The 26,227-nt window shown below is 39.2% G+C and overlaps 1 protein-coding gene across 4 annotated transcripts in view; it reads right to left on the bottom strand.

Annotated features, from left to right (window-relative positions):
• Positions 1 to 24,692, bottom strand: part of DGKH (diacylglycerol kinase eta) — a 154,169-nt gene extending 129,477 nt beyond the window's left edge. For all 4 annotated transcript variants that reach the window (XR_005128304.2, XR_005128303.2, XM_037526941.1 and 1 more), the window contains exon 1: positions 24,486 to 24,692. Coding sequence is in view for 2 of the 4 variants with exons in the window: in XM_037526941.1 (XP_037382838.1) it covers positions 24,486 to 24,677 (192 nt within the window). In the remaining 2 variants the exon portion in view is untranslated. The remainder of the gene's footprint in view (positions 1 to 24,485) is intronic.
• Between the last annotated feature and the right edge of the window lie 1,535 nt (positions 24,693 to 26,227).

The raw sequence follows: 26,227 nt of genomic DNA, 5'->3' as shown, positions 1-26,227 counted from the left end.
CTTTATAAGTCATTTTTCCTAGTTTAGACAATGTAGAAAACCAAACCCCAGGCAGCAAAGGAGAGACAGGAGTAAGGTCAGCAAAGAGAAGGGGTAGGTTAGTAGAGTGCTGTGGATCTGCAACCAGTTGCTCAGGGAATCCACGGTCACCTCAGAATAGCCTGTATGACAGAGGGCACTATCCCTAGTCCTGCGGCTCCAGGCAAGCCAGTGGGGGCAACGCCCGTGCCTCTCCAATCAAGGCCCCCCTGGTGGGCAGGAAAGGCAGCACAGGAGAGGCAGCAGGGTGAAAGCAGTGCACCTGACTTCCTGCATTCTGAGCAATAAAATAACCCAAGCTAGCATTTGCATAATTTGTCATGGTTTTCAGCATCTCTCCATTTGAGTCTCACAGCTGAATAAAACAGAAAGAAGGCATTTCACTATTTGACAAATGGAAAATGGTCCAGGGATGTCTGGATGTCGTATCACTATTCAGAGTTCCAACACCCTTAACAAGAGCTCTCCCCATTTAAGTTGTGATTTTTTTTTCTTGGCATCTTAAATATTTTAAAATTCTGACATCTGTCACCATGCTTAGTAGGAGTGCCGTCTTCAAACAGCTTTATTTAAATTCATTAACTCTTTTTAATGCCCATGGTCTTAACAAATATGCTTTATTTGTACAAAACCAGAGTCCTGAAGTACTACATACTGTCAAGTAAATTACTAGAATTACTCTAGCTAAAGTCAAGATTTCTAGGCTTTTTTCCTAGACCAAAAAATAGGAAGAATCTAGGCAGTCACAGCATAAACCTACCGGCTCTCTATTGTCCCAAAGGAATAGACCTCACCACTCATTTGTGTTCTTTTATTCATTTCAAATGAGCTTCACAAACCCTCGGCTGGGCCTCATGGATATCTAAACCAAACAGGGGAAGTTTAGAGGTGCTAGTGAAGAAACAAATACAGAATGGTAACAAAACTTGTAACAGCAGAGAAAGGTGAAATTCAGAGGATGCCCGATGCCCAGAAGGGGAGCTAAGCCTCTCCAGACAGACGTTAGCCTGGCACGCCCTTCTCTTGACATATTATCCAGACATCATTCTAGAATCACATAAAAATGATGGTTTGAAATATTCATGTGACTTCTTGGAACAAGCTAGTATTTCTTTACACTCACTAATTCCATTGCAGAACAAGCACTGAGGTCCAATGATGCATAATATCAAAAAGAAATACTGTACCATACAGTGAAGTTTTGTTGTTGTTGTTTTTTTTTTTTAATGGGTCTCTGCTTTGAAATGTACTAACACTGAAAAAAAACCCTACAATAATAAAATAGAAATGGAGGCTGGACATAATTTGAGATAAGGCAAACGTTGTGAGAAAATTAGGAATATAAAAATCCGAAAAACATATAAGTCATAACAATACAGTTGAATGACCTAGAAAAATATTTTCAAAAAGTAGCTTTCTTTTGTGCTACTGTTACCAATAAAAATATTTTAACTTTTCCTTTCTCTCTTTAATAACTCAGTCCAGAAGCCCATCACCAGGTTATAAAGATCCCCACGCAGCACTGGATGGAGGACAGCAACCGTGGGAAGAAGGGCTAGGAACACCTAGAGATTGATTACTTTCAAAGGGTATTGATCTGAGAAATAAACATTGAGGATAAGGAGAATCAGCTTTCTCATCTGAGAAAGGAGACAAGTGAACAAACCTTATGGTATTGGATGAAGTCACAGGTGCCAGTGTAAAAAGATGTGTTTCAATATTAATGGATACAGAAAGAGACATGTCAGTCAGTGTGTATATAACTGGCCTCTGAGGGAGGCTGGGACAGTGACATGTCAATAGCAATGAGCACACCATTATACTACTCTCCCATTTAAAATAACTAGAGCTCTTGAGAGAGAGAGGGCTTATTTCAACTGTAGAGAAAGGAAGAACAAGGTAAGATGAAATCTGGGCTATCTCGTTATGCCAGCAAGTAAATGAAGAAGGGAACATATCAGATGAAACTAGTCTGAGAGGGCTCCTCCTGGAATAGCCAAGGTCATTCAGGCATCCAAATAAATAAACAGCAGTGGCTTGTAACCCACTGCATAAAATAGGATGTCCTATTTTGATTTATGCAAAAATGAATTTTAAAATAAAAGGAGAAAAGAATTTCCTTAGTAGAATGGCAATAAATACAGGGTAAAGTTAGAAAATCTATTTAGCATATGCCATAGTAATTATTCAAAAATAAAGTATCTCTAGCATTTTAAAATTTATGTATATGTAGGGGTAAACATTGAGTGAAGAATGATCTGGACTATCATTTCCCAGCACTATGTGGATGAAGACACATAAAAATTTGGAGTCAGTCTCTCTGTGTTACTGGTTGGGTCTAATTCTTAGTGTCTTTTCTGATTTTCAGTCTCATTACCTATAAAGGGATACAAACTAGATTCATATTTCTAACCTGTTAAATTCAAGGATAAAGAAAGATTTATTCAGGCATTCAGATAGAAAAAGCAGTGTGGAAAATCCAGGCTGTCCTCAGATTTTTTCACAATTAACAGTAATAAGACAGCAAACCAAAAATCAGAGGGAAAGGTAACTAGACTTTAGTAGTAGGTGTGGTGTGGTATACACATTTATCAAGGTGTGAAGTGGTACTCCTATAAACCAATTTTACTTCAATTTAAAAAAAAAAAAATCAGGGTCTCCCTGGTGGTACAAGGGCTTAAGCACAGCACTGTGAAGCTATCTGCAGCCTCTGCAGCACAAGTTCGATTCCCAGCCGCTAGGAAGCTACCCACATGTTGCAGCCGACCTCTCCTGACTCTCCCACTGCTCCCCTCAGCAGTGTATTTCAGTCATTCTTCCTGTTCTGTTCCCTGCTCTGTCTCTGGTGAATCCTCTCACTCCCCATACCTCTGGCCTGTACCCCAGTTCTTGTATGCATAAATAAATCTTTTTTAAAAATTCAGAGGAAAGGAAAATGGGGCTCCAGAATATTATACTTAGCCAAACAAACATTTCTAAAAATGGACATTCTCAAATCAAAAAGAACTCAACAATACCCATAAGCCATTTTTGAAAGTGCTCATAGGTAGGAGGCAGCCACGGCAGTGGCAGAGATGCTTCCATAGCAGAAGCAGCCTCCTGACCCCCACTGGCACCCAAACAATGGTGGTCTCTGATTTTCACTTCAATCTCTCCAGAAGTTTGTAAAGATGGATTGCCTAAATTATATCTGTTTCTGCCTAAATTACCTAGACTTTTGTTTCCTTCATGAAAACTTCATGTATACAGTACTTTACTGCATTCCTCCTGATTACAATTGCATGCACTGCATTTACTTTCATATCAACAATATACTGATTTTAGTTCAACAACAAAAAAGTGGCTGCAAATATGACAAGATGTTCATACTGTTTAATTTGGAATGAGAATATAAAAGCTATTATCTTCTTTTTACTTTTTCTGTATCTTTTTCAAAAAATAGTTCTCTTTGGAAGAAATGTATTGCTTTAGCTGTAGAGAGGACTAAGGGAACCAAGACCGGAATCAGGAAAACCACATAGAAAGCTGATGCAATAATACCAAACTACCCTTACAGCCACATTACAGCTAGAAATTTTATCCTAATTCTATTTGGTTGAAATAGGAGTAGATAACATTTAAATCTGGATGGTCAAAAGTCCCTTTAATTTCCTTTAGCCAGAACAGCAGACAAGTGCCTTGAACCAAAAGTCAAACTAGTCTAAGATCTTTCCAAATAGATTGACCTAAATGACCCTAACATTTCCTTTAAACAGATAAAAGTTCAAGGACAGAGCCCAGGACAGTGAAAGTTACTTTCCAATTTTATTTTGGTTTCACATGAACAATATATACTTACTATTCCTTGTAGGAACATACTATTAATCCTTTTTTTGTTTCTTGGGTAAATAACATTATTCTTTCTTGGTATTGCAACCCTAAGCCAAGTGCCACCAGTAATAGTCAATCAAAGTTTCATGCAAGCTTTCAAAGGTCCTGACAGCAGACTTTCTTTAAGTATTGATTATTTTAATTTGAAGTTTGCAACATCATTTTTAAATTATTGATAATATGGTGGTCTAAACCATATCAGGAAAAAATACTGTTATTTTCAGAAGTGTTAAATTCATAATGTGGACAGAAATGTAAAATCATCTTCTAGTCTTTTCTATACACTATCCAGTTTCTCAAGGGCTATGTTATAGAAGGTATTGAATAGTCAAGCAGGGGGCTTATCACAAATATAAGCGATTTCAAAGCCTGAAGAAGAATATCTAAACTAAATTGCCAAAAGAGTGTGAATAAACTTTGTAAAGAAAGAGAAAGTGGTGCATAATTCAACAGTCTATAAAAGTTAGTGAGGAAAAAACATTGAAGGCTTTTGCTTTGACAAGGTTACAAACCACCAAAAGAAAAATACATCCATACACACATTTTTAAACACTGAAATCATCCTAATAACCTTTCTCAATGCTATAGAAACTAGAGCTTATTTTTTATTTATTTTTATTTATTTATTTTATTTTTATACAAGAACCGGGGTACAGGCCAGAGGCGCGGGAGGGTTAGAGGATTCACCAGAGACAGAGCGGGAAACAGAACAGGCAGACTGATGAAATACACTGCTGAGGGGAGCAGTGGGCGCGACAGGAGAGGTCTGCAGCACCATGTGGGACCCTCGCAGACTGGCCAGGATCTAACTGGTGCTGCAGAGGCTGCGGACAGCTTCACAGCATGCGCTCAACTGCCTGGGCCACCAGGGGAGGCCCTAGAGTTTATTTTAATAAGTAGGTCTTAGCTGCTTTCTTTGGGTGGCTTGTACTGTCATACCTGAATAGCACTTCTTTAAATCAACGTCCTGTGACCTTGGAAAAGAACCATAAACGACATGATAAAATCAGATTCTCAATATCACATGTTACAAAGCTATAGTCAAGGGAACTGGAAACAAAGCTCCAAAGAGTCAAATATAGAGAAGAAAGGTCAACCTCAACATGAAGGGCAGTGAGATTTCTAGAAAATGGGCAGGAAGAGGGTTACGTTTTCTTATAAAACATTTTACTATTATAAATATCATGACTTTCCCCTTCCAGCTTTAGGTTGAGGTTGGTTTTCCTTTCTTTCTTCAATGGCTCATTGTCCCAAAGTCAGAACAGAAAGTTTCTATAACAAGAATATAACATGATACAAAGCAAACTATTATGTAGCACATACTATACATCCAAATATGCCACACACAAAATCTTTTTGATTCAAAATAACTGTCTTAGTCCATTTGGGCTGCTATATCCTAGACTGGGTGGCTTATAAATGAGAGAAATTTCTCATAGATCCAGGGACTGAGGCGTTCAAAAGCTAGATACCAACGGATCGAATTTCTGGTAAAGACTGGTTTCCTGGTTCATAAAGAGCTGTCTTTCCACTGTGTCCTCACATGGCAAAGGGGGCATGGGGCTTCCCTTTTATAAGGACACCAATCCCATTCATGAGGCTCTATTCTCATGACCTAATTTATCTACTAAAGGCCACACCTCCAAATACCATCACGTTGGAGATTAGGTCTCAGATGAATTGGGAGTAGGGGTTGCAGGAAGACAAAGACATTCAGTTTATAGCAATAACTATTTTATTCTTTAGGCTAAAGAATTGAGCAATTTTCTGTCCAGCAGTCTGTTACACAGGCTATGAAAAATGAATAACAATTTTTACTAGTCAAGTAATTTTTGAAAACTTGTTTTAAGTTTCTTGAAGGATAGAGATTTGTTTTCTTTAAATCACAGACTGAACCTTGAGAAATTTACATATAAAAATAATTTGCACAATATTTACAAACACCATCTGTAATTTCCAGAAAAAGGTTATAAGGGGATATAAGCAATGATCCAAAATGGGAAGTGAAATCACATTGAAAGTAGGCTCATATTAGAAGGAAAAGGCTATTGCCTGGGTGAGATTCAAAGCTTACTGTATAAATAAATACATTGTTTAAAATTATTCAGGAGATTCAGTTGCTTTGAAAATAAAAATAGGAAGGTTCAATTAAGAGCATAGAAATCAAGGATGGAAATAGCTAACACCAGTAGAACCGAGGTGACAATGAGTTTGTAAAATGTAGACAGTAGTCTGAAAATAGGAAAGAGTAGGAGGAAGCTGCTGAAACAGGTAGCAGCAAGTGCTTCTTTCTGTGCCTACAATGAGAACTGGATGAACAGCCATCCTTGCAGGAGTCTAAGAGAAGCTTCACCTTCCTTAAGTTTCAGTCAGTGGTTTCAGCAACCTAGACATTAGGAAGTAACACTTAAGTAATCTAAACAAGAAGGCAAAAGGACTAGGCATTAGTTCACAAATGTACTAGGCATTAGTTACAAATGTACTAAGGGAAAAATTTTAAAGGGGCTCTGAAAGATTTGCAAATTTAGGAAGAGAATGCCAGTATTTTATTTGTAGATTTAACAGTGGTACAAAAATAATGATAGTGGAAGCTGAGCCTAGCACTTATTGCACTTTCACACTTAGGTCTCTTATTCATTGATGTCCTTAGTCTCAGGAGACACACTTTCATGATCAAGTAAATATTTTAGTTAAAAAGTTCTTTCACTTGAAAACAGTGAGAAACAATCCAGCAGTATAACCACCACAAATCTGCCAGTCTTGAAATTAATATTCTCAGTGTATTGCCAAATTGGAGGGTTTATTATACTTTTAAGCACCGCTACTAAATTTAATGTGAACTTTTTAACAAATGGCAGAAATATGATCTAATGCAGGAAATAGCACAAACGAGACAGAAAGTGAGATTGAAATTCCCCTTACATATCTCACTGACTCCTCATAACACTAACACAGGGAACCCAGTTATCTCAACTTTTACAGTTGGGAAACTGAGACTTGAAGCTGTGAATTAAGTCACCTACTATCATATCTAATTTTAAAGACAGGAAAGCTTACATGCCTTAGAAAGTCAAGCAACACCCACTAGCTCACACTAACTCTCCAGTGCACAACATGAAACCAAGTACCAGCCACTACTCCTTTCCAGAGTAGATACACTTTGCAATAATCAAATTCTATTGTTATGTTAAATCAAATTTTGCATTTGTTAGAAGTAAGTTTTGGGGTTTTAGTCAGCATTAGATAACCATAACAGTGAACAGCTAGAAGTTAAGAGACATGTTTATTAATCTTTGTAATCCCAGCACATAGATAATATTCTGTGTTCAAGAAGTCAGAGGATATAGGTGAATGGATGGATACTGGAGAGTAGTCTGCTTTGGAATGTCTGTATCAGGAATACAGGTACCTCACAGCCCATATGCCAAGGTAGGGCAGGGATGCCTTTTTTTTTTTCCATTCCACAATGAAACCTCAAGTATCATCTCAGTAACTATTATGTATCACTTACAAATTAAAAGTAGAAAGAAAGTAGAAAGGATGCTATTGTCTGGTGAAAATGGACAGATGTTTCTTTGCAAGGTAAACATTTTTTTAATCACCACCAAGTTAAGTTTGTTTCAAACACTGACTTTATTTTAAACATCCAAATTGCTATGGTACATTATTTACATTCCTTTCATATTAATGTAATAACTGACATCTATTAAGTACCGACTACATTCCACTCACTGTTCTAACTACCCACTATTTCATTTAAATCCTCACCACAATTCTACTGGGGAGATACTATTATCATCCCAATTTTACAGATGAGATTGGTTTAAAGGGATTGACTAACTTACCCAAAGTTACTTAGACAATAAGTAGGACAACTGAGATTTAAGTCCAGGCCTGTCTCAGAAACCATATCTGTGTGCTGAACCCCAACATCCTCCTGCCTGAGAAGTAAGAGCGGTTATGATGTACAGCATCTCAACACAGCAATTTATTGATTCATCTTACTATGCAAAGAGGCCTCCTAACAAAAGTTTTCCTTGTAATTCAAACATTAAACAATACAAACTCCCAGAAGCAAAATGCAGTCCCTATTTTTAAAGACCACCTTGGGACTCTATTACATAAATACAGTGAGGAGTGATCCCAGAAGGGTCATTATGATAGGGAAAAGGAAATCAAATGTAACCGATAAAAACAAAAGTAAACCACATTCTTCCATCTCTAAGAATGTCTCCAGTTTCAGAGTCGTTCCTTCAATGTTCTTAAACCAACATTGAAGCCAGAACTGTATTATTGATTGCTAGATCAATTATAGTGATAATTAATAATTAACCCCATAGTTTAAGAATTTATATAAAGAGTCTGTATTAGCACACACAATGATGTGTGTCTGTCATTGCGAGCTTTTATAACCCCTCTGAGATAAAAGTCATTTTTCTATGACATGAATAGACTATCTCCCAGTCAAATATAAGTTTGTTGTAGAGAAAAACTGGTCATCTTAATGAAATGAATAATCCTGTGTTCCATCTTCAAAATTCTTTTTTTTAAGTGTGTTAAAAATTAAAACAAACAAGTTTCTATTTTGACAGAACAGATATTCTGGTATACTATTCTGGTATACTATTGGATGGATTCTGAAGTGATGGATTTCAACACAAATATTGGCTCTGCTTTCATGAATAATAAAAAATAATTGAAAGTCTGATAATATTTTTCTCCTGGGGAACCAAAAAAGCAAAAGAGGTATTCAACAAAATTAAGTTTTTTTAAATAGATCTTTTCTTGTAGAAACATTTCCTAAACTGGATTCCATAGATCATTTTTGTTTTCCTTGAAATGCATAAAAGTTAATGACATTTTTCCTTTAAAACAGCTTAACACAGAGTTGAGTCTCCCTTTTATACAGTTGTTATGCTCAATAAAGTCGCAGTGAATGCTGAATTAGGAAACACTGAATCATTGTTCCCAGGCAAAGTGCAGGGTAAAGTTCCTGTGATATTTCCATCAACTAATCAATACAAACCTCATTTTATGTGTGTGGTGTCTATTTAATATATACGTTGGTCCATTAACATTGCATTTATGGCCAGTAGTGCTATAACTCACACCTGAAAGAAACTGATGTAACACACACATTTTTTTTCCCCCAAGGCACATCACAGTCTTCTTGTTTGTAGGAGCACTAGACAGCATTTCATCACTAAGCTTGCAGACTATTTTAAACAGTGGATCACCAACAAACAGCACAAATACATGAAAAATGTCTCACATTTTACTCACAAAAAGGACACTTGTTTACTGTATGGGAAGGCAGGTTGTGGCCTGGTTCAGCATCACTGGGGACATGCAGGCAGGAAATCAATTTCCCGCCATTCTACATGTCTGACAATGACCAAAAGCCACTGAGTACTGATTTTGTAGTTACAAATAAATGTTAGTGACTAGCAAATTAGCAAATATGTAATCTTTAAAAAAGGATGTATCACATAAAATGTTAAGCACATCCATGTATTTATGTTTACTATAGGAAAAACTATATAAATGTGCTATGTCCAATAATGTTAGCATGTTGCTACTGATGGCAAGGCACTTGAAGGAATGACTGTCTTTGAGTATTCCAACAGAAATGTATCTAGAAATATGAAGCATATGCCACCTATTTATCAAATACATTTTATTATCTTAAACTTGGTGGTATTTGAATTCCTTTGATGCATAATTTATCTGAATTCAAAAACTAAAGTTTTTTCTTATTACACAATCAAGCATATAAACTGACAAAAAATTTAGATAGAAATGAAAAGAGTAAACAACCATAATTATGTAATATAGAAAGAAACCACTATAGCTCTGTTATCTCCTTCCATACCTATTTCAATGCCTACATATGCATGTAGGATGTGTAACAGAAAAGGGCTCAGGAGGCTAAATCTACTCTTGGTTTTATAATCTCCTTTTTCTGCCTTCTCTATGATTATCTTCCATGTCATCATGGCACAAATGAATTACTTACTTTATTTGTTCACTTATCCATTCATTTATTAACCACTGGACAGGCACTGAGCCTGATGAAATGGTGACTTTTTGTATGGATAGAACACAATTTATTTAATTAATACTTGATTATTGAACATAGAATAAGAAATATCTTTTTTACTAAGCATCGTAGTAATTGGGAAATTATTTTCCTTGTAAATTGGTTAGTGATGAGTTTAGCACATAAGGATTTAACATGAATTTTTTTGTTGTTTTCTTCCTTAGTGTCACATTTTAAAATTCCCTCCAATTGGAAACCATAAAATTATTTACCTATATTTATTCTAGTACTTTTATGATTTACATATTTAAATTTTATCTTAACCCTTATGTAAGTTATGTAGCCCATAATGTGAGATCTGGATTGGTTTCAACTTTTTAAACTAAATAGTAAGTCAGTGCTTCAAGAATTATTGAATAATTCATCTTTTACCCCCACTGACTGAAAACATCTTGATTGTAAAATATATTTTTATATATTTAAGGGCTCATTTTTTTAACTTTTTATCGTATTTTTTGATCTCTGATTATTACCATACTAAAGTAACTATTTTTTGCAGTTTTGTGCTAAGTTTAACTTATTCACACTTTTCAACAGGTAACTGCACTTTACCTTACTTGTGATTTTAGTAAGCTACTCAAAATTCCAACAACAAAGGTATTTGTAATTGTGTAAAACTTATAAATTGGGCAAAATTTATAGCATCCATTCAAATTCTTTTTGGTCCTCACAAAGTTTTATAGTTTTCTTCACTTTCCTGCTGTTTTGCATATTTCTGGTTGTTTTTCACTTTTCTTTCACTAAAAAAATTCTTATAATGTTATTTGAGCTTATACGAGCCATTCCTATATGTTTGCTTGATAAGATGATTTAATTGTGATAAAATACATATAACATAAAATTTACCTTCTTCATCATGTCTAATTGCCGAGGTCAATGACATTAAGTGCATTCATATTGTGCAACCATCACATCATCCAGCACATAACTCTTTCCTTTCTGTAACACTGAAGCCCTATACCCATCAAATAACAGCTCCTCCCTCACTTACCTCCTCTAACACCTAGAAATCACCATTTTACTTTCTGTAGCTATAAATTTGGTTACTCTGGGTGCCTTAGCTCAGCGGAATCACACAGTATTCACCCTTTTGTGACCATCTTCTTTCATTAGCACAACGTCTGTCAGGCTCACCCACATTAGTAGCATGTGTCAGAATTTCCTTCCTTTTTAAGGAGGGAAAGATACACTGCACATATCAACCACAATTTCTTTATTCCAAACTAGATCTATTTCATTCTTTGAAGGACTTTTCTTTTCATGTTTTAAGTAAAATATTCTTTTTATTTATTTTACTCTTGGAGGGGCCCCAGCAAGCACATGTGGTCTAAGGATTTCCCCAGCAAAATATTTTGTTAATGTATATGTGAAATATATTTGAAATAATTAAAACTACATAGGTTCTTTCAGTAGTTTCTCTTTTCTTTCTTTTTCTTTCTCAGCCACTTGAATGTCACTTGATAATCACACTATATTTCTCTATTCCATTTACGTCCCATTCTCCCATTCAAGTATTTCATGCCTTTTCCTTTCTCCTCAGATCTCTGATATCTCCATTTTGTATATGTGCTGCCAAAGCGAGCACTCTGATAGCTCCATTTTGATTCTCAGCTGGTGAGTTAGCTAAGAAAACTGAAACAATGGGAACTGAACTTCCCAAAAGCCCAGGCTTGCATCTACCTCATGCTAGACAAACGTTCTGCTGCCACTAAAGAGAGCGCCTCACTAGACCCCATCCTCTCTCACAGATTAATCTTTACTCTCAACTGGATTACTCTCCTCAGAATACAGCATCCCCTTCTTCCTCCTAGGAGAAATCATTTCACATTTTCAAAAAGTCTTCCCTTGGTCCCCAGGTCCTTCTCCAGCTAGTGCTTTAATTCTCTCCTATTTTTCTAAAGATTTTTTTTTGATGCTGATTTTATTTTAAAAATCAAACTTGCTATGGAATAGCAACCACATTGCTATAATATTACATAATACTGGCACCTACTGGATGCTAATTATGTGCCAGTCACAGTGTTAACTATGTACATTACCTCACAGAAATCATCACAACAACCTGTCTGCTCGCCTCTGATCTCGCTGACATTTTTCCTGCTTACTCACTTCCCCCTCCCTCACTTTGCTCCAGCCACCCTTAGCACCCTAGCATTCATCGCTTCTGTCAGGTGTGTTTCCATCTCAGGACCTTTGCATTTACATTTCCTCTGCTTGCTCTGCTTCTCCAAGTAGCCTCATAGCTCTCTCTCCAAAAATAATAGGACAGTGTACAATGTGCTAACATAGTCATTCTCAAAGTGTTCCTAAGATCTTCCGCAGAAGCCAAGAGGCCAAGGCTATTGTCACAATAATACTAAAATGTATACATCTTTTTTAACATTCTGCAATGTACTTCTAAAGAACTGCAAACAATTTTAAATTGGTTATATACCATTTATCATAGATATGAAGTTGAGAGTCCTGAAGAAACTTCAAATTTATCAATTGTATATTAATAAGTGAAAAACAGCAGATGACCTGAGGTTCTACAATACTGTGTAACTACTTCAGCAGACATCCTTAATGGGAGGATTATTTGAAGTCATGTCATGTATTTCGTCTTCAAAAATATTTTGGGATTTATGCCTGAATTTAGCTTTAAGTAAAACTACCTTGCTTAAACCCCTTATGGAACTGCTATCACAAAGCTACAGATTTGATTATGGCTAGTCCTTACAAGGGGGGTACATTTCAAGAACACCATGGAGACAAGGGAATGAACTGGTAGGTGGCAAGGGGTAGAAGGATGAGAGGAGTGGACCAAAGATCTTCAGATGGTGATATAGAAATACGAGAAATTTAATCCTTGAAAGCAGAGGAGAACATGAGGACAAAATAGTCAACAGTATCAAAACGAACACGAAACACAGGCAAAAACTAAAAGGAGACCACTGGATTTCAACATTTAGATCATTAGTGACCTTAGAAAAAGAAATTTTCATGAAGTTATTGGGGCAAAAGCAAGATTGTGTTGTTTGAGGAATAAAGTGGAGTTGTGAAAGAGGAGGCAGGGAAGATCTAAGGAAGATCATTTCAAGATAAAGTAGATTTGACCATGAAAGCACCTAAAAGTCCACCTGACCAATCATTTCTACTGCCACCTCTCAAAGGTCATTCATTCTTAATAGGGCATCTTTTTCATAAGACACTCATAACTTATATTACTCTAGAATCAAGCCTGGTCCTCACTAACATCATGAATAGAATAAGTCTATCTTCACTGCAGAATGGTTTTTCGTATGTCCAAAGGGGACTTCGTGGTAAAAAAAAAAGGGGGGGCATTTTTAATCACAAAATATTGGTTTGTAAAAACAGAGCCATTTCATTAGGTCTTTTAAATAAGTAAGAAGTATAGCAGCCTATATACACCCTGATTAAATTATTTAGAGCACACAGATCAGGAATAACTGAGTTATCAGGGTTTTATACCAATTTTTAAAAATAATTATGATCATCATGGATACAAAGCCATACTGTATTTGTGTGTATGTGTGTGTGTGGGACCCTCCCAGGCGGCCGGGGAACAAACCGGCACTGCAGAGGCTGGGGCAGCCTCGCAGCCCAGCACTCAACCGCTGCGCCACCAGGGGAGGCCCTATTTTTTTAATACTCATTAAAGCTCAACAGGTAGGAGTCATTCTGCAAATGAGAAATCCAAAGTGAAGACAGATGGAGTGTAACAGTCACGGTATGCCAGCTACTACAGCTGCTGGCCAGATTCAAGGGCTTAACAGAACAAAGGTCTAATTCCCTATCATGTCACAATCCAATGTAGCTACTGGGGGGACCGGGGTGGCAATGCAGAGGGATATGTTCCATGAAGTCATTCAAGGATCCAAGCTCCTTCCAGCAGATAATCATATCTAGCTGGCAGGCAAGGGAAGAGGCAGAACATGAGTCCCATTAAATGCTTTGGAGGCCAAGTGACAAACATCACCTCCACCCTATTCCACAGATTAGAACTCACAGACATAGCCCCAACCTGCAAGGGGGAAAGGAAATCATTCATAGGCCAGGAATAACAAAAGAAACACAGATATTGGTGGGCACAGAACCCTCTGCCACATTAAGTAACATGTCTAAGGTCACCTAAATAGCACATGAAAGAGCTGAGAAACAAACTCCAACACTACTTAACTGCTCCAAAGAAACTTGCTATTCTATGCTGTTGCTTCTGTCATTTTATTAAAGTCACCCCAATTTAGCATTGCTCCATTATATAACAATGACAATGGCTCATCTATGTTGCAAGGTTTCTATGTTATTGTAGAACTATATTGGGTATACTGTGTTTATCTATCTTTTATCTTCAGTCCTGTTAGGGGGAAAGGATGTTCTGAGCTAATCCCATACAGGCTTTGTGGACCCCACTCCCACTCCAGACCAAAGTCATCAAGGCATTGGGAAAGACAAATCCCATCACCGCCAAAGGGAAGGTGGCTGGGACCTGAGGGGGAGTTAAGCAGCCAGGTTGGGTATAAAAACCAAACACGTGGGCCTTGGGCTCTCTCGCTCTGTCGCTCGCCTCCTGGCTTCACGGCTCCTGGCTCGCGGCCATCTCTGAGTGCCATTTGGGATTCCAGATCGGCGCATCGGGTAGGACACATTTAAAACTTTGTCTCCCACTTTTCTCCCTGAGTTGTACATTTCCTCATTTCCCCTTCCCTGGTAAATAAACCTTTTATTAACCTTTCGCGTGTGCCTGCAGTAGAGCATTGATAAGTCCTTTTAAGTGCGCAGGTGAGGACCCACAGTCAGGCACCCCGTTTTGTATCGGGGCTGCCCTATAACAGTTCCACAATTCCCTTTAATCTTCTGAATGGCATACACATAGACATAAAATCGGAGGAGCCCTTTGAAGCTTGCCCATGTGGAGGAACACATGAAGACCAGACTAAGAGTTCTTCTCTATAGTACGTTACATTTGACACTTTTATTTCCAAGATTCTACTTGCTTCCCCCCCCACCCCACTTCAGCACCACTGACTGCCCCACTCCTTGTTGCAGCTCAGTCTCTGATCTTTGCAGCTGCTATTCCTTCTGCCTAGATTTCTTTTCTCCCAGAATCCACATGGCTCATTCCTTCAAAATTATTGCTCAGATGTAACCTTCTTAGGAAGACATTCCCCTTCCCATACCACTCCCACTCATGCTTTTATTTTTCTCTGTAGCACTTCTCACCTTCTGTAATACTATACATTATACATATTTATGAGCAGACATGAAAACTGCATACAATATTTCACTGATAGTGGAATATAGGGAAACTAAACAAAGGGTCAGAAAAAAAGACAAAAACTAGCAACCTGACCACAGGTCTGAGGCTAGGGCAGAGGAGGGAGAGGGGTCAAGTCAGGGAAGGGAGGGCGCAAGGGACTGTGGAGATGTGTCACAGGTGACATGGTGGGAAAAGTACAGGGACTGCACCTGAGGGGAGAAATCAAATATTGTACAAAAATGAATCATGATGTAAGAAAAGAAAAAGAAAACTATGTACTATAAATTCTTCCTGCGTTAAAATGTGAGCTCCTAGAAGGCAGAGGTTCTTGTCTATTTTGTTTATTGCTCTATCCCTGGCAGCTACCATGGTACCTCAAACCTCACAGGTATTTTTTTCCTATGATTGAACTAAGGGGCACCAACGGAATAAAAAATTAGATGCATGGTACTGAAAATGTTCCAGTTCTGAAGCAGGATTCTGGGCTCACTTTACCATCACGCTTCATAAACTATAGCAATACTAACTATGTCAAATATTAGAATATCACAAGATTAAAGTCCCACAGGAGTCTGTACAAATAATCCAAATCAAACCAACATTCACCATTTCTTATCTAAATAAAATAGTCATATGGAGAAAATTGGGCCCAGAAAGCTGTCATTTTCACTCCTTAGCTAGTTAAAAATAAATTTTACCCACATTTTTCCCTCTAACATGTCATCATAAATCAAATGGAAAATTACATTATTCTGGTTAATGCTATATGATGACCTTTTAAAAACAGCATCTTACCTTCTGGAAGTGAAAGTAAGTTTTCTTTAGAAATCTATTTGAGGAGTTGGATACCTATAAGCCTTTCTCCCAAATTTGTTCCTTCTAAAAATATTTTCAAAGGGACCCCATGATTTTGCTAATCATTAATTAAAATTCAAATAAATTTCAGCTGAAATTTTTTATTTTATAACTCAGTTTTCAAACACACACTCTTCAACATGTCACTAAAAACACAGTATTCAAATGCAAAAAAGCATTAAGAAGCCTAAAGCTTTGGTAAAGAGAAGTAAACAAGTAAATAAGGGCAGGGCAGGGCAGGGCAGAGCAGGGCTGAGAAGGGAAGAGAAGAGGCAAGCAGGAAGGGTGAAGAGGAAGGGAAAAGAAGTAAGAACAGGTACCCTATACTCACACTTATTCACTGTAGATGTAAAGTTTCAAAACCCACAAAGCCACTGTAAAAAGGCAAGTGGGACCCACCCACTGTCTCCACTGTGGCCAGGAATAAAGGGACAATACTTACAAGTGCTGCTTCTGAGGCCCTGTCCTGACACTTAGCAGGCTGATACTCAAACTCGGTGTCAGATTCATCACTTCTTAAATATGCATAGCTGTACACAACTGTTAAATAAGTGCATATATATAAAACTGCTCTGTAAACAAAATGCTAAGGAACAAGGCATTACTAAATTTCTCACATGTACGCCCCACACTAATATAAAAAGTAATATTCTGGTAGTTTGAACAATACTCAACCCGCACAGTGAGAAAGCTGGAGATTCGAGCTTCACACATGATAAAGTTAATCAAATTTCCTTGATAAAAAAAAAGAGGCTAACAAGCCTTCCAACATCTTCGCAGGAAAAGCAAGGGGGTGGAATTATTATTAAGGCTATTATCAAGAATGGTTACGAACCATTTTGAGTCACTTAACCAAATAACCATATGAATGTGTTTCAAGTAACTAAATTTCCACAGAGAAAAATGCTCGATAACCAACCAAACCAAACAAATTTGCCAAAGGAAAATGTAATATACTAACATGTTATGGTCTTTTTCAATTTGGTCTATTCTTAGACATAAAACAAACTCTCTTTAATTAAAACCGTTGCTTATAAACACATTTCCTGAGCAAGGAAAGCCTAACAAATCCAATATGAGTAGAACACTGTACCCTGGAGACAGAAAGGAGCCCGCATCCTTTAGAATAGTAGTTTCCTATAACCTTTCATCCCTCCCACCAACAGCAAACATGCCACCTTAACCCAAGGGAAAGCTTTCTAAATTTAGATACTTTCAAATAATGCATCTTAAGTAATAGGTAAAGGCTTAGTAAATTAGTCGTTATGTCTTTTATCTTTAATAATAAGATACCATGTTTAACTCACAATCAAAATAGAAAGCTGTTATACCATATATTACTGTACCAAGACTCAGAGTTTCCAGTCTATATTTAGTTCACATTAAAATGGAAGCAAAAACGCAAACCAAGCTAAAAATAAATCGTTCTACAAAGATGTGATTTTTAATGGATTGAAATCTAGCTTTAGTGGTCCTTTAAATGCTGATTGCAGTTAGCAGCACCTTAACTTTGCAAGGCTTTGCAAACCAAACTATACTATTTTCCATCATTTAGAATAGAGGTCAGCAAACTGTAGCCTACAGGCTAAATCCACAGGTCTTATCCTTCAGGCATCTGATTTAGTACAGCCCATGGCTAAGAAGTATTTTACATATTTAAATTTTTTTAAAGGAAGAATATCTCTTAACACATGAAAATTATATAAAAATTCATATTTCAGTGTCCATAAGAACTGTTTCATTGAAACAGTCTATTTATTTAAGTACTGCCTATGGCTATTTTTACAGTACAGTAGTAGATCTGAGTGATTTTAATACATACTTTATGGCCCTTGAAGCTTAAAATATTTACCATGTGGCCCTCTACAGAAAAAGGAAGCCCATTTTGTACTAGATGAATATTAATTATTCATATTATTCAAGATACCTGTCAAAAATGTACAAGTTCCTAGTTGCTTCTCCTATCATATTGTTTCTGGACAATTAACCTGTCAATATTTTTTCTCATTTCCTAACAATCTCATTGTCAACTTTTTTCTCATTTTCTAACAATCTTCTGGCCATGTTTCTGTTTCCCTTCCTATTGGAATCATCACCCAATCCAATGTTTCCACCCAGAACTGGGGCTAAAAGTTTTAAATAGTATTTTCTAATCTATTGTTTCTATTTTAATTGCTAGGTGTGAATCATCATGACCCACTAAATTGGCTTCACCAGTCTTCCCTACCCCACTCTACCTAAAGTTTATGGTTAAAGATAATGTCTTAATTTTACAAACTGCATCTCACAAAGCAGTGAAAAGTACAAGTCAACATTTCCATATACTTCCTTACTATAAAGATTTGAGTTTGCTTATACATCCCTCATGGAAATGGAGAATCTTCTTTTTCAAAAAAATATTTTTTTTAATGTAGTACTTTTTTTCTTACATTGTTGTTAATTTTTGGAAAGTAAAACTTTTGAAGACTTCAGGTACTGGGCTTGAGGGCCTCCCTGGTGCCACAAGGGGTTCAGCACAACACTGTGAAGCTGTGTGCAGCCTCTGCAGCACAAGTTCAATGCCCAACCAGGGAGCTACCCACATGGCACAGCAGACCTCTCCTGGCTTGCCCACTGCTCCCCTCAGCAGAGTATTTCAGTCAGTCTGCCTGTTCTGTTCCCCCGTCTGTCTCTGGTGGATCCTCTCACCCCCCCCGCACCTCTGGCCTATCCCCCAGTTCTTGTGTGCATAAATAAATAAATCTTTAAAAAAATAATAGAATAAATAAATGGGCCTGAGAGAACTCCCAATCCAAGTATAATGTTACAAAATTCTGAGTATCTTTCTGGTATTAGGTATGTCCTTCCTAAATTTAGAGATTCATCTATGGCCATTCAACATTAACATGTAAATGTCAAATGAGAGCAAAATAAACCCAATTAGGAAATATTTTTGACACATGAAGTTTCGAGACCTTGGCAGAGATGAGTCAAAATCAGAAAAAAGTCACTGAGAGGGTTTCCACTTGTTTATACCATTTAGTTTTGACAGTTGAAGAATCCTAGTCTATAAACCTGACTAGTCATTCCCTGCAAAGTGATACCACACTATTCATGGATCAACAAAAAGCAAATAAAGTCTCCTTCACATTCATATTCACAACAAAGTCAGAGTTTGCATTAGTGATGTCTCACAGAGTCTCCCACTCAGTAAATACCTAGGAAATTCCCTATAACAGTAAATCCGAATGTAAAATCCACCTTCTCCCTGAGACTAGACTAAGAACTTAGAAATAATAGCAAAGGGTAAAGAGAGAGGAAGAGAGATAAGTAGTTATGGCTCCTTTTGGATTTCCCACATGAGCACTATTTCCACTTCTGTGTGCAAGTGATTTCTTTTTTCCCCTTGGGGGACTGCAGGCACCGTAAAATTACCTAGTCATTAGTACCTGGGTAGCTAGATGAGACTACCTGCAATTCCATTTAGCTGATGGAAAGAAAGGAAAAAGATGAATTAAAGAGAAAAATAGTAGTGAGAATGGCAAGGACAAAGACAGGAAAAAAGGAAAAAGGAAAAAGGAAAGAAGTGTACAATGCGGGGATGTGAGGAAGGGACTAAAGTATACATGAGGATGTTGTTAAACTATGCTAGTTTTGAAAGCATGCTAGTCTTATTCTTTACTTAAAAAGTCATCGTGTCCAATAAAAAAAACTCTGAGATTAGAGTTGTCCTGAAACAAACCATATTTCCTTCCACAGAATACTCTTTAATTAATTGATGACATTCCATGTTAGGCAGAATCATATGAATTTTCCATATTCTACCATTATTTCCAGTTTTATTGCAATCTAATTGACAAATAAAATTGTATATGTTTAAAGTATATGATGTGGGCCTCCCCAGTGGCGCAGTGGTTGAGCGCTGGGTTGCAAAGCTGCACGCAGCCTCTGTGGCGCCGGTTCGATCCCCGGCTGCTCCCCGGCCACTGGAGGAGGGTCTCACGTGGCGCGCAGACTTCTCCTGCCGCCCGCTGCTCCCCTCAGCAGTGTACTTCAGTCCTTCTGCCTGCTCTGCTCCCCGCTCTGGCTCTGGTGAATTCTCTCACCCTCCCGCGCTTCTGACTGTACCCAGTGCATGTATAAACAAACAAACAAGCAAACAAATAAATAAATAAACATGCCTGTATAAAAAAAAAAATTAAAAAAAAAGTATATGATGTGATTCAATAGACATATACAATGCGAAATGATCACACAATTAAGTGAGGTAACATATCCATCACCTCAGTTACTTCTTGTGTGTGGTGGGAACACTTAAGATCTGTTCTCTTGGGGCCTCCCTGGTGGTGCAGGGGGTTAAGATATAGCACTATGAAACTATCCTCAGCTGCTGCAGCACAAGTTGGATCCCCGGCCAGGGAGGTGACCCACATGGCAAGCAGATCTCTCCTGTCTCGCCTGCTGCTCTCCTCAGCAGCGTATTTCAGTAGATCAGCCTATTCTGCTAGACACTCTGTTTCTGGTGAATCCTCTCACCCCCTGCATCTCTGGCCTGCACCCCAGCTCTTGTGCGCATAAATAAATAAATATTTTTTTAAAAAAATAAGATCTGCTCTCTTAAGCAATTTTCCAGTATATAATAAAGAATATATGTGCATTATGCTGGTTAAATCTCCAGAACTTGTTTATTTTATAATTGAAAGTTTGCACCACTTGGTCAACATTTACCCAATTCCCCTCACTCCCCACCTCCTGCCAACCACCTTTCTACTCGCGACCATTTTTGATTTATTGACATAGCAACTTCACTTAGCTCAATCTAATATACTGGATTTCTTTGCCATCACTAAAAAGAATGAAGTAGATGTATGCATGTCATTGGAGAAATGATTTCCACAAAAACAAACAAAACAAAACACAGAAAGAATGTTTATAGAATGTTTCCATTGGAATTTTTTTAAAGAAATATATATATATATTTGCATTTGCACAGAAATTTTCTGGAAGCATGCCAAGAAAATATCAACAATTGCTCTGAGATGGAGACAAGAGATCTGTGGTAAGAGGGAGATTACCTTTCCCTGGACACCCTCCATTACTGAACACCCTCTCACACTATCTGAGTGCCTTATTTAGTGCTTGCATTGCTTTCTCAAGTAGGAAATGTCTGGACAACCAAAATGTAAGGCCCTTGAAAATACAGACATACCTCATTTGCTGTACTTTGCTTGGTTGCACTTGAGACATTGCATTTTTCACAAATTGAAGGTTTGTGGCAACCCTATTGAGCAAGTCTGATAGTTCCATTTTCCCAACAACATGTGCCCATTTTGTGTTTCTTTGTCACGTTTTGATATTTCTTGCGCTATTGCACTTTTCCATTGTTACTTTATTTGTTATGGAGATCTGTTATCAGTGATTTTTAATGTGACTATTGCAATTGTTTGGGAGCGCCATAAATACACCAATATAAGATGACAAACAATAAATGTTGCGTGTGTTCTTACTGCTAAGAAAGAAAAGTCTGGGTACTCTTTAAAAGTCACAATTAATTTAAAGTTCTTTACTAATATTCTTTAATTATTTAAGACATTGATCAGCATTTACAAAGAACACTTCAAATGAGGTATTTACTAAAATTAGTGGCTTTTTATCACTTCAAATCTAAACTGGATACTAAGCAGCAGTATGATCCTAAGCACCTTAAAAGAAAATTTAAAAAGTACTATGTTTTAATGATAATCTTTACATACAGAGCATTATACATACATATATACATAAATATATATATATATATATATATATATATGTAACACAGAATGAGAACTGCTAAACTTACCTTTCAGTTTCCAGTCTTCAATTATGATCCAAATAAGAGGGAGGGGAAAAGACTTTTAGAAAAAGACACCCTCTCTCATTTCTCACAGTTGCTCATTTAAGATATATTTTGATGTATAAGTGCAACTCATTCTGCTGTAGGACTTTTGTGTGTTTAAGCAAACATGCTTTATCAGAGAATTTCTATACACCTGCAATGTAAGATGTGCATATACTGCAGGTAGGTGTGTATGTGTGCCCACACACACCATCCCAGGCTGCCACTCAACCAGGCTGATGTTGCCACTTCAATTATAAGCGGTCAGATCTAGTGTCCTCTAATCTTCAGGATGTATGAGCAAAAACCCCTACAGTTGTTTTAAAAATGACTAAGCCTTGAACTAGTCCTAGGGCTTCCTTCTCCTTTAGGGGTTCCCATCTTATACACCTTTGGAGGTAATCAAGAGAAGGTCTTTCCCCTCCCTCTTATTTGGATCATAAATGAAGACTGGAAATCTTTAGCTTAGAAGTTCTCATTCAATGAGTTTCTACACTGCTTCATTTTCCTTCCTGAGAAACAATATGTAGGTTAACTGCTCACATTGGTAGTGTATATAAACAGTCTGGACTGGTGGGGAGGGTGGTGGCAAGCAGGGAGGTTAGAGGCCAGTTGGTCTCAGCAGTCTCAGGCCTTGATTTCAGGTGTTCCTAATGAAAATGTTGATGAACTTATATGCACTTGTATGACCTGGTATAAAATACAGAATTTTTGAAACTCAGTAAAACTTTGTATTGAGATTTAAGGAACATTTCATTAGTTGATTACTAATTACCTCTAATCTTGGCAAAACGTATGAACTAAATAGTTTTATTAGGGTCAATAAAAAACAATACATGATTCTTTTGAATTCACTTAGTCTCAATAAGGATGTTTTACCCCAAACCATAGATAATATCAACTTAAAGAGAATAATTTTAGCTATTGCCATGAGTACATTACACCTACACATTTTTGAGATATTCCAACAAACTTGTTATTTGATTTTACTCAATTCAAATTAGAGCTATCTCTAAATTTTCTTTCAAACAGCATAAATTTACTGGTTAATTTCGACATAAGGAATTTTAATGGATTCATATTCTGTGTAAATACACAGAATATATCATTTTAAAAAAACCTGCCATGCTGTCCATTAAAACATAATTTTATGATCTTTAAAAATATTAATATTTTAAGTGTTAAAGGGACTGAGGAAAGTTCCTATCTTGTTTAGTCTTAACTTCCAAAAATACTAAACCTCATATACTTAATTTATTACAAAGCCCACTAAATTCAGAAACGTCAGTATTAAAAGCATTACAAGATGTGCACTTTAAAAATGACTGAAGCAATCCTTCACTCCTTCTTAAGTGCATCTTATTAACAGTTGTGTTTATGAGTACACATTTATTTCAGAAAATGAGACAGGCTAATACAAACATGAATCCACAAGCATATAATAAAAGTTCTATTTTCATATAGGAATCCATTAACCTTAGAAAACAAATTCTCATAAAAATAGACATAGAATGAACTAGCTTTTGCAAATTTATTTTTAAAGAGAGCACACAATTCCAATGATTTTATTGGCTCCCTTCTCAAATTCCTCCTTGAAGTCCCCCAGTGATAACTGATTGCGAGGTGATTTGAAAAGTTTCATGAAAATTAGAATATGTAAATAAGCTTGAATTGCGTGCATTTGCTATGTATATATTCACGGTGAAATTAAAACTCTCAACTTTGAACTTTCACTGGCCATCAGTACCTGCTACACAAAAGTCAGACAGCATTCTATTCTAAACTCCATGTATCACAAAGATGTTACTTCGTACCATTTAAACCAAAACAAAACAGCAACAACAAAAAAAACCATGGGTGTGTTGATGAGCTCTGACCTCTGCACTTAGTGGGAATCCAGAACCCTCAAGCCTGGCCTGCTCTTTGGGCTGCCCAGGGAGCAGTCCGGGGAGAGCAGTGTTTATCACAGGCCTCCCAAAAGGCCGCCGGTGGCAAAGCGTCTGTCCCGAGTCGCCCCCCACCATCCTCGGGGAGTGGGCCAGGGGCGGGGCAGGCTGCTGCGGGGCGAGGTGGTGGAAATCACTGCTGCTGGGGAGGGTCGTCCTGCACTCCGCTCCCTGCACAACGCACAAGCTCTAACAAACCATTGCACGGCTGCGAGTGCAAAACAAACAAATACCCCAAAACACCAAAAAGCAATCCTTTCAAGTCCCTAAGTGGGAACTCTCCGCAGCGCCTCAGCTTTTTCCCACGCTCCGCGGAGCCGCTGGTTCCTAGCTCCTCGGTCCCGCCCGCCGCGCTCCGGGGCAGCGGACCCCGGCCGCCCCCCCCCCACCCCCCGCGCGGGCCGGGGGCCGGGCACCCCTTCCAGCAGCGCCGCGGTCCAGCCCCGGGCCCCGCCCCCGGCTCAAACCCCGCCCCAGACTCCCGGGATCTTCCCGGGATCACCCTGGGATCACCCCCGCGCCCCAGGCGCCCTCTCTGCACTTCCCCGCCGCCCGCCTTACCTTGGTCCGAATCTGCCCGGAGGTGGACACTTTGCGGATCAGTTTCTGGGGTCCCTCTTGCTCCGCTTCGCTGTCGGATGAATCCTCTCCCGGGCCCGCCGGGGCAGCGGCTGGGGTGACCGCGGCGCCAGCCCCGGCGGCCGCTCCGCCCGCGGCGCCCGGAGGGTGGTGCTGGCCACCGGCCCCGGCCATCCTGTCCGATTCCTGCGGGGACACAGCACCGCCCGGCGCGGGCGGCGGGGGCGGTCAGTGGGGGGGCTCTGTCCGAGCGGGGCCCGGAGCCCCGCACCCAGCTGCAGCCGCCATCTTCCGCCTCCCCTGCAGTCCCGCTGGCCAAGGGTCTCGGGGGACCGCGCGCCCTTCCCGGAGCGTCTGCCGGGCGCCTCCAGGGGCCACCCGGTACGCGGAGGCCCCCCACCGGGGAGTCCTGCAAACCCAGTGTCGGGATATTAAAGAGTTCCTCACATAGCCTAGGATGAAGGCTGACAGAGAAATGGGGTGATGGAGATGTGGGATCCACCTCCCACTTTCCCAAGGGTCTGGGTTCCCTAGAATGGAAGGGAGGGCGGAGGAGACAGGAAACCTTAACCAACCCCGGCAAGCCGGGTAGCGCGACGCGCCCTCCCTGGAATCTGGGCAGCAGGGAACGGCTCCTGGGGTAGAGAGGGAACCAGAGGGCTTCCTCCCGACTCCTTTGAGTGCACCCCGCCACCACCTGGACCCAGAAACTCTCCAGAGAGACTTGGGCCTCGCTGCACAGTTCCCACTGACTACCAAGTCTCCTCAGTCCATCCAGGAGATGGATGGGCGCTGCCCCGGTCTGTCATTACCCCTCAGTCCTTTCTGGGTGAACCGTATCTCTCCCGCCTCCGCTTTGGGGTTCGGTTCCTTTCAAATCTGCGGAACGTGGGGTTTAGTTTCTGGCCCTGGCCCAGGCCCACCCCCGCCCCCAGCCGGCGCACACGGAAGAGAAGAGCATTTTTCCGGGAGGTTCCACTCGGCTCTGAGAACTTTTCGTTCAGAAAGAGCGATCCCTTTGCTGACAGGAAACTGGGACTGGCGTGGAGAGAGCGCAGAAACAAGAGAGCACACGCAGCCCAAGACGACAGAATGCAAAATAAATGTCTAAGCCGAAGCGCTAACCGAGACTGCCTGGAAGGAAACAATGCACCGGAGCTTTGTGAGCACCAGTGCCTCAGCACCAAAACTTTGGAAGTCCTAGGACAGCCACTCCCTAACCCGGATGGGAGCCGGAAGAAACGGGATCAACAGGGTGCAGCCACCGCTCACACTCGACCCCTGCCAGCCAGTTAAGAGGGCTTTTTAGGAATAGCAACCTACAGGCCAGTTGTGCATACTCAGGGTCAAAGAACCCTTACAGGTGTGGGAGGCCTTGGGGGCAGGGCGGGGCGGGGGGTGGGTTGTGGGGGGAGACAATAAAATGACATTCCTCTTGTCGTCCAAAGAAAACTTCAAACTGGTGTTAGCTGTATTTTTAAGTAGTACAAAAAGCCCCTGCCAAATTGTGTAGCCTCTTCACACTTCAGTAAAACACTGTCTTGTGTGTTCATGCCTTTCAGTATCCATTGGTATTTTTTCGGTTGACTTGACCTTCAGATTTTTTTTTGGGTTGACATGACCTTTAAGTGTTCTCCAAACACATTCTCTTGGGATTTTTTTTAGTTGCAATCTCATTCTCAACAATAACTTGATTGCAGTGTCAGAGCCAACAGTTCTAAGAG

This window comes from Talpa occidentalis, unplaced genomic scaffold, assembly GCF_014898055.3.
Source record: "Talpa occidentalis isolate TD23 unplaced genomic scaffold, MPIMG_talOcc4v2.1 talOcc4.5, whole genome shotgun sequence".
NCBI classification, from domain to species: Eukaryota; Metazoa; Chordata; class Mammalia; order Eulipotyphla; family Talpidae; genus Talpa; species Talpa occidentalis.
The sequence above is the reverse complement of the archived record's forward strand: the minus strand, read 5'-3'. Positions and strand labels throughout refer to the sequence as shown.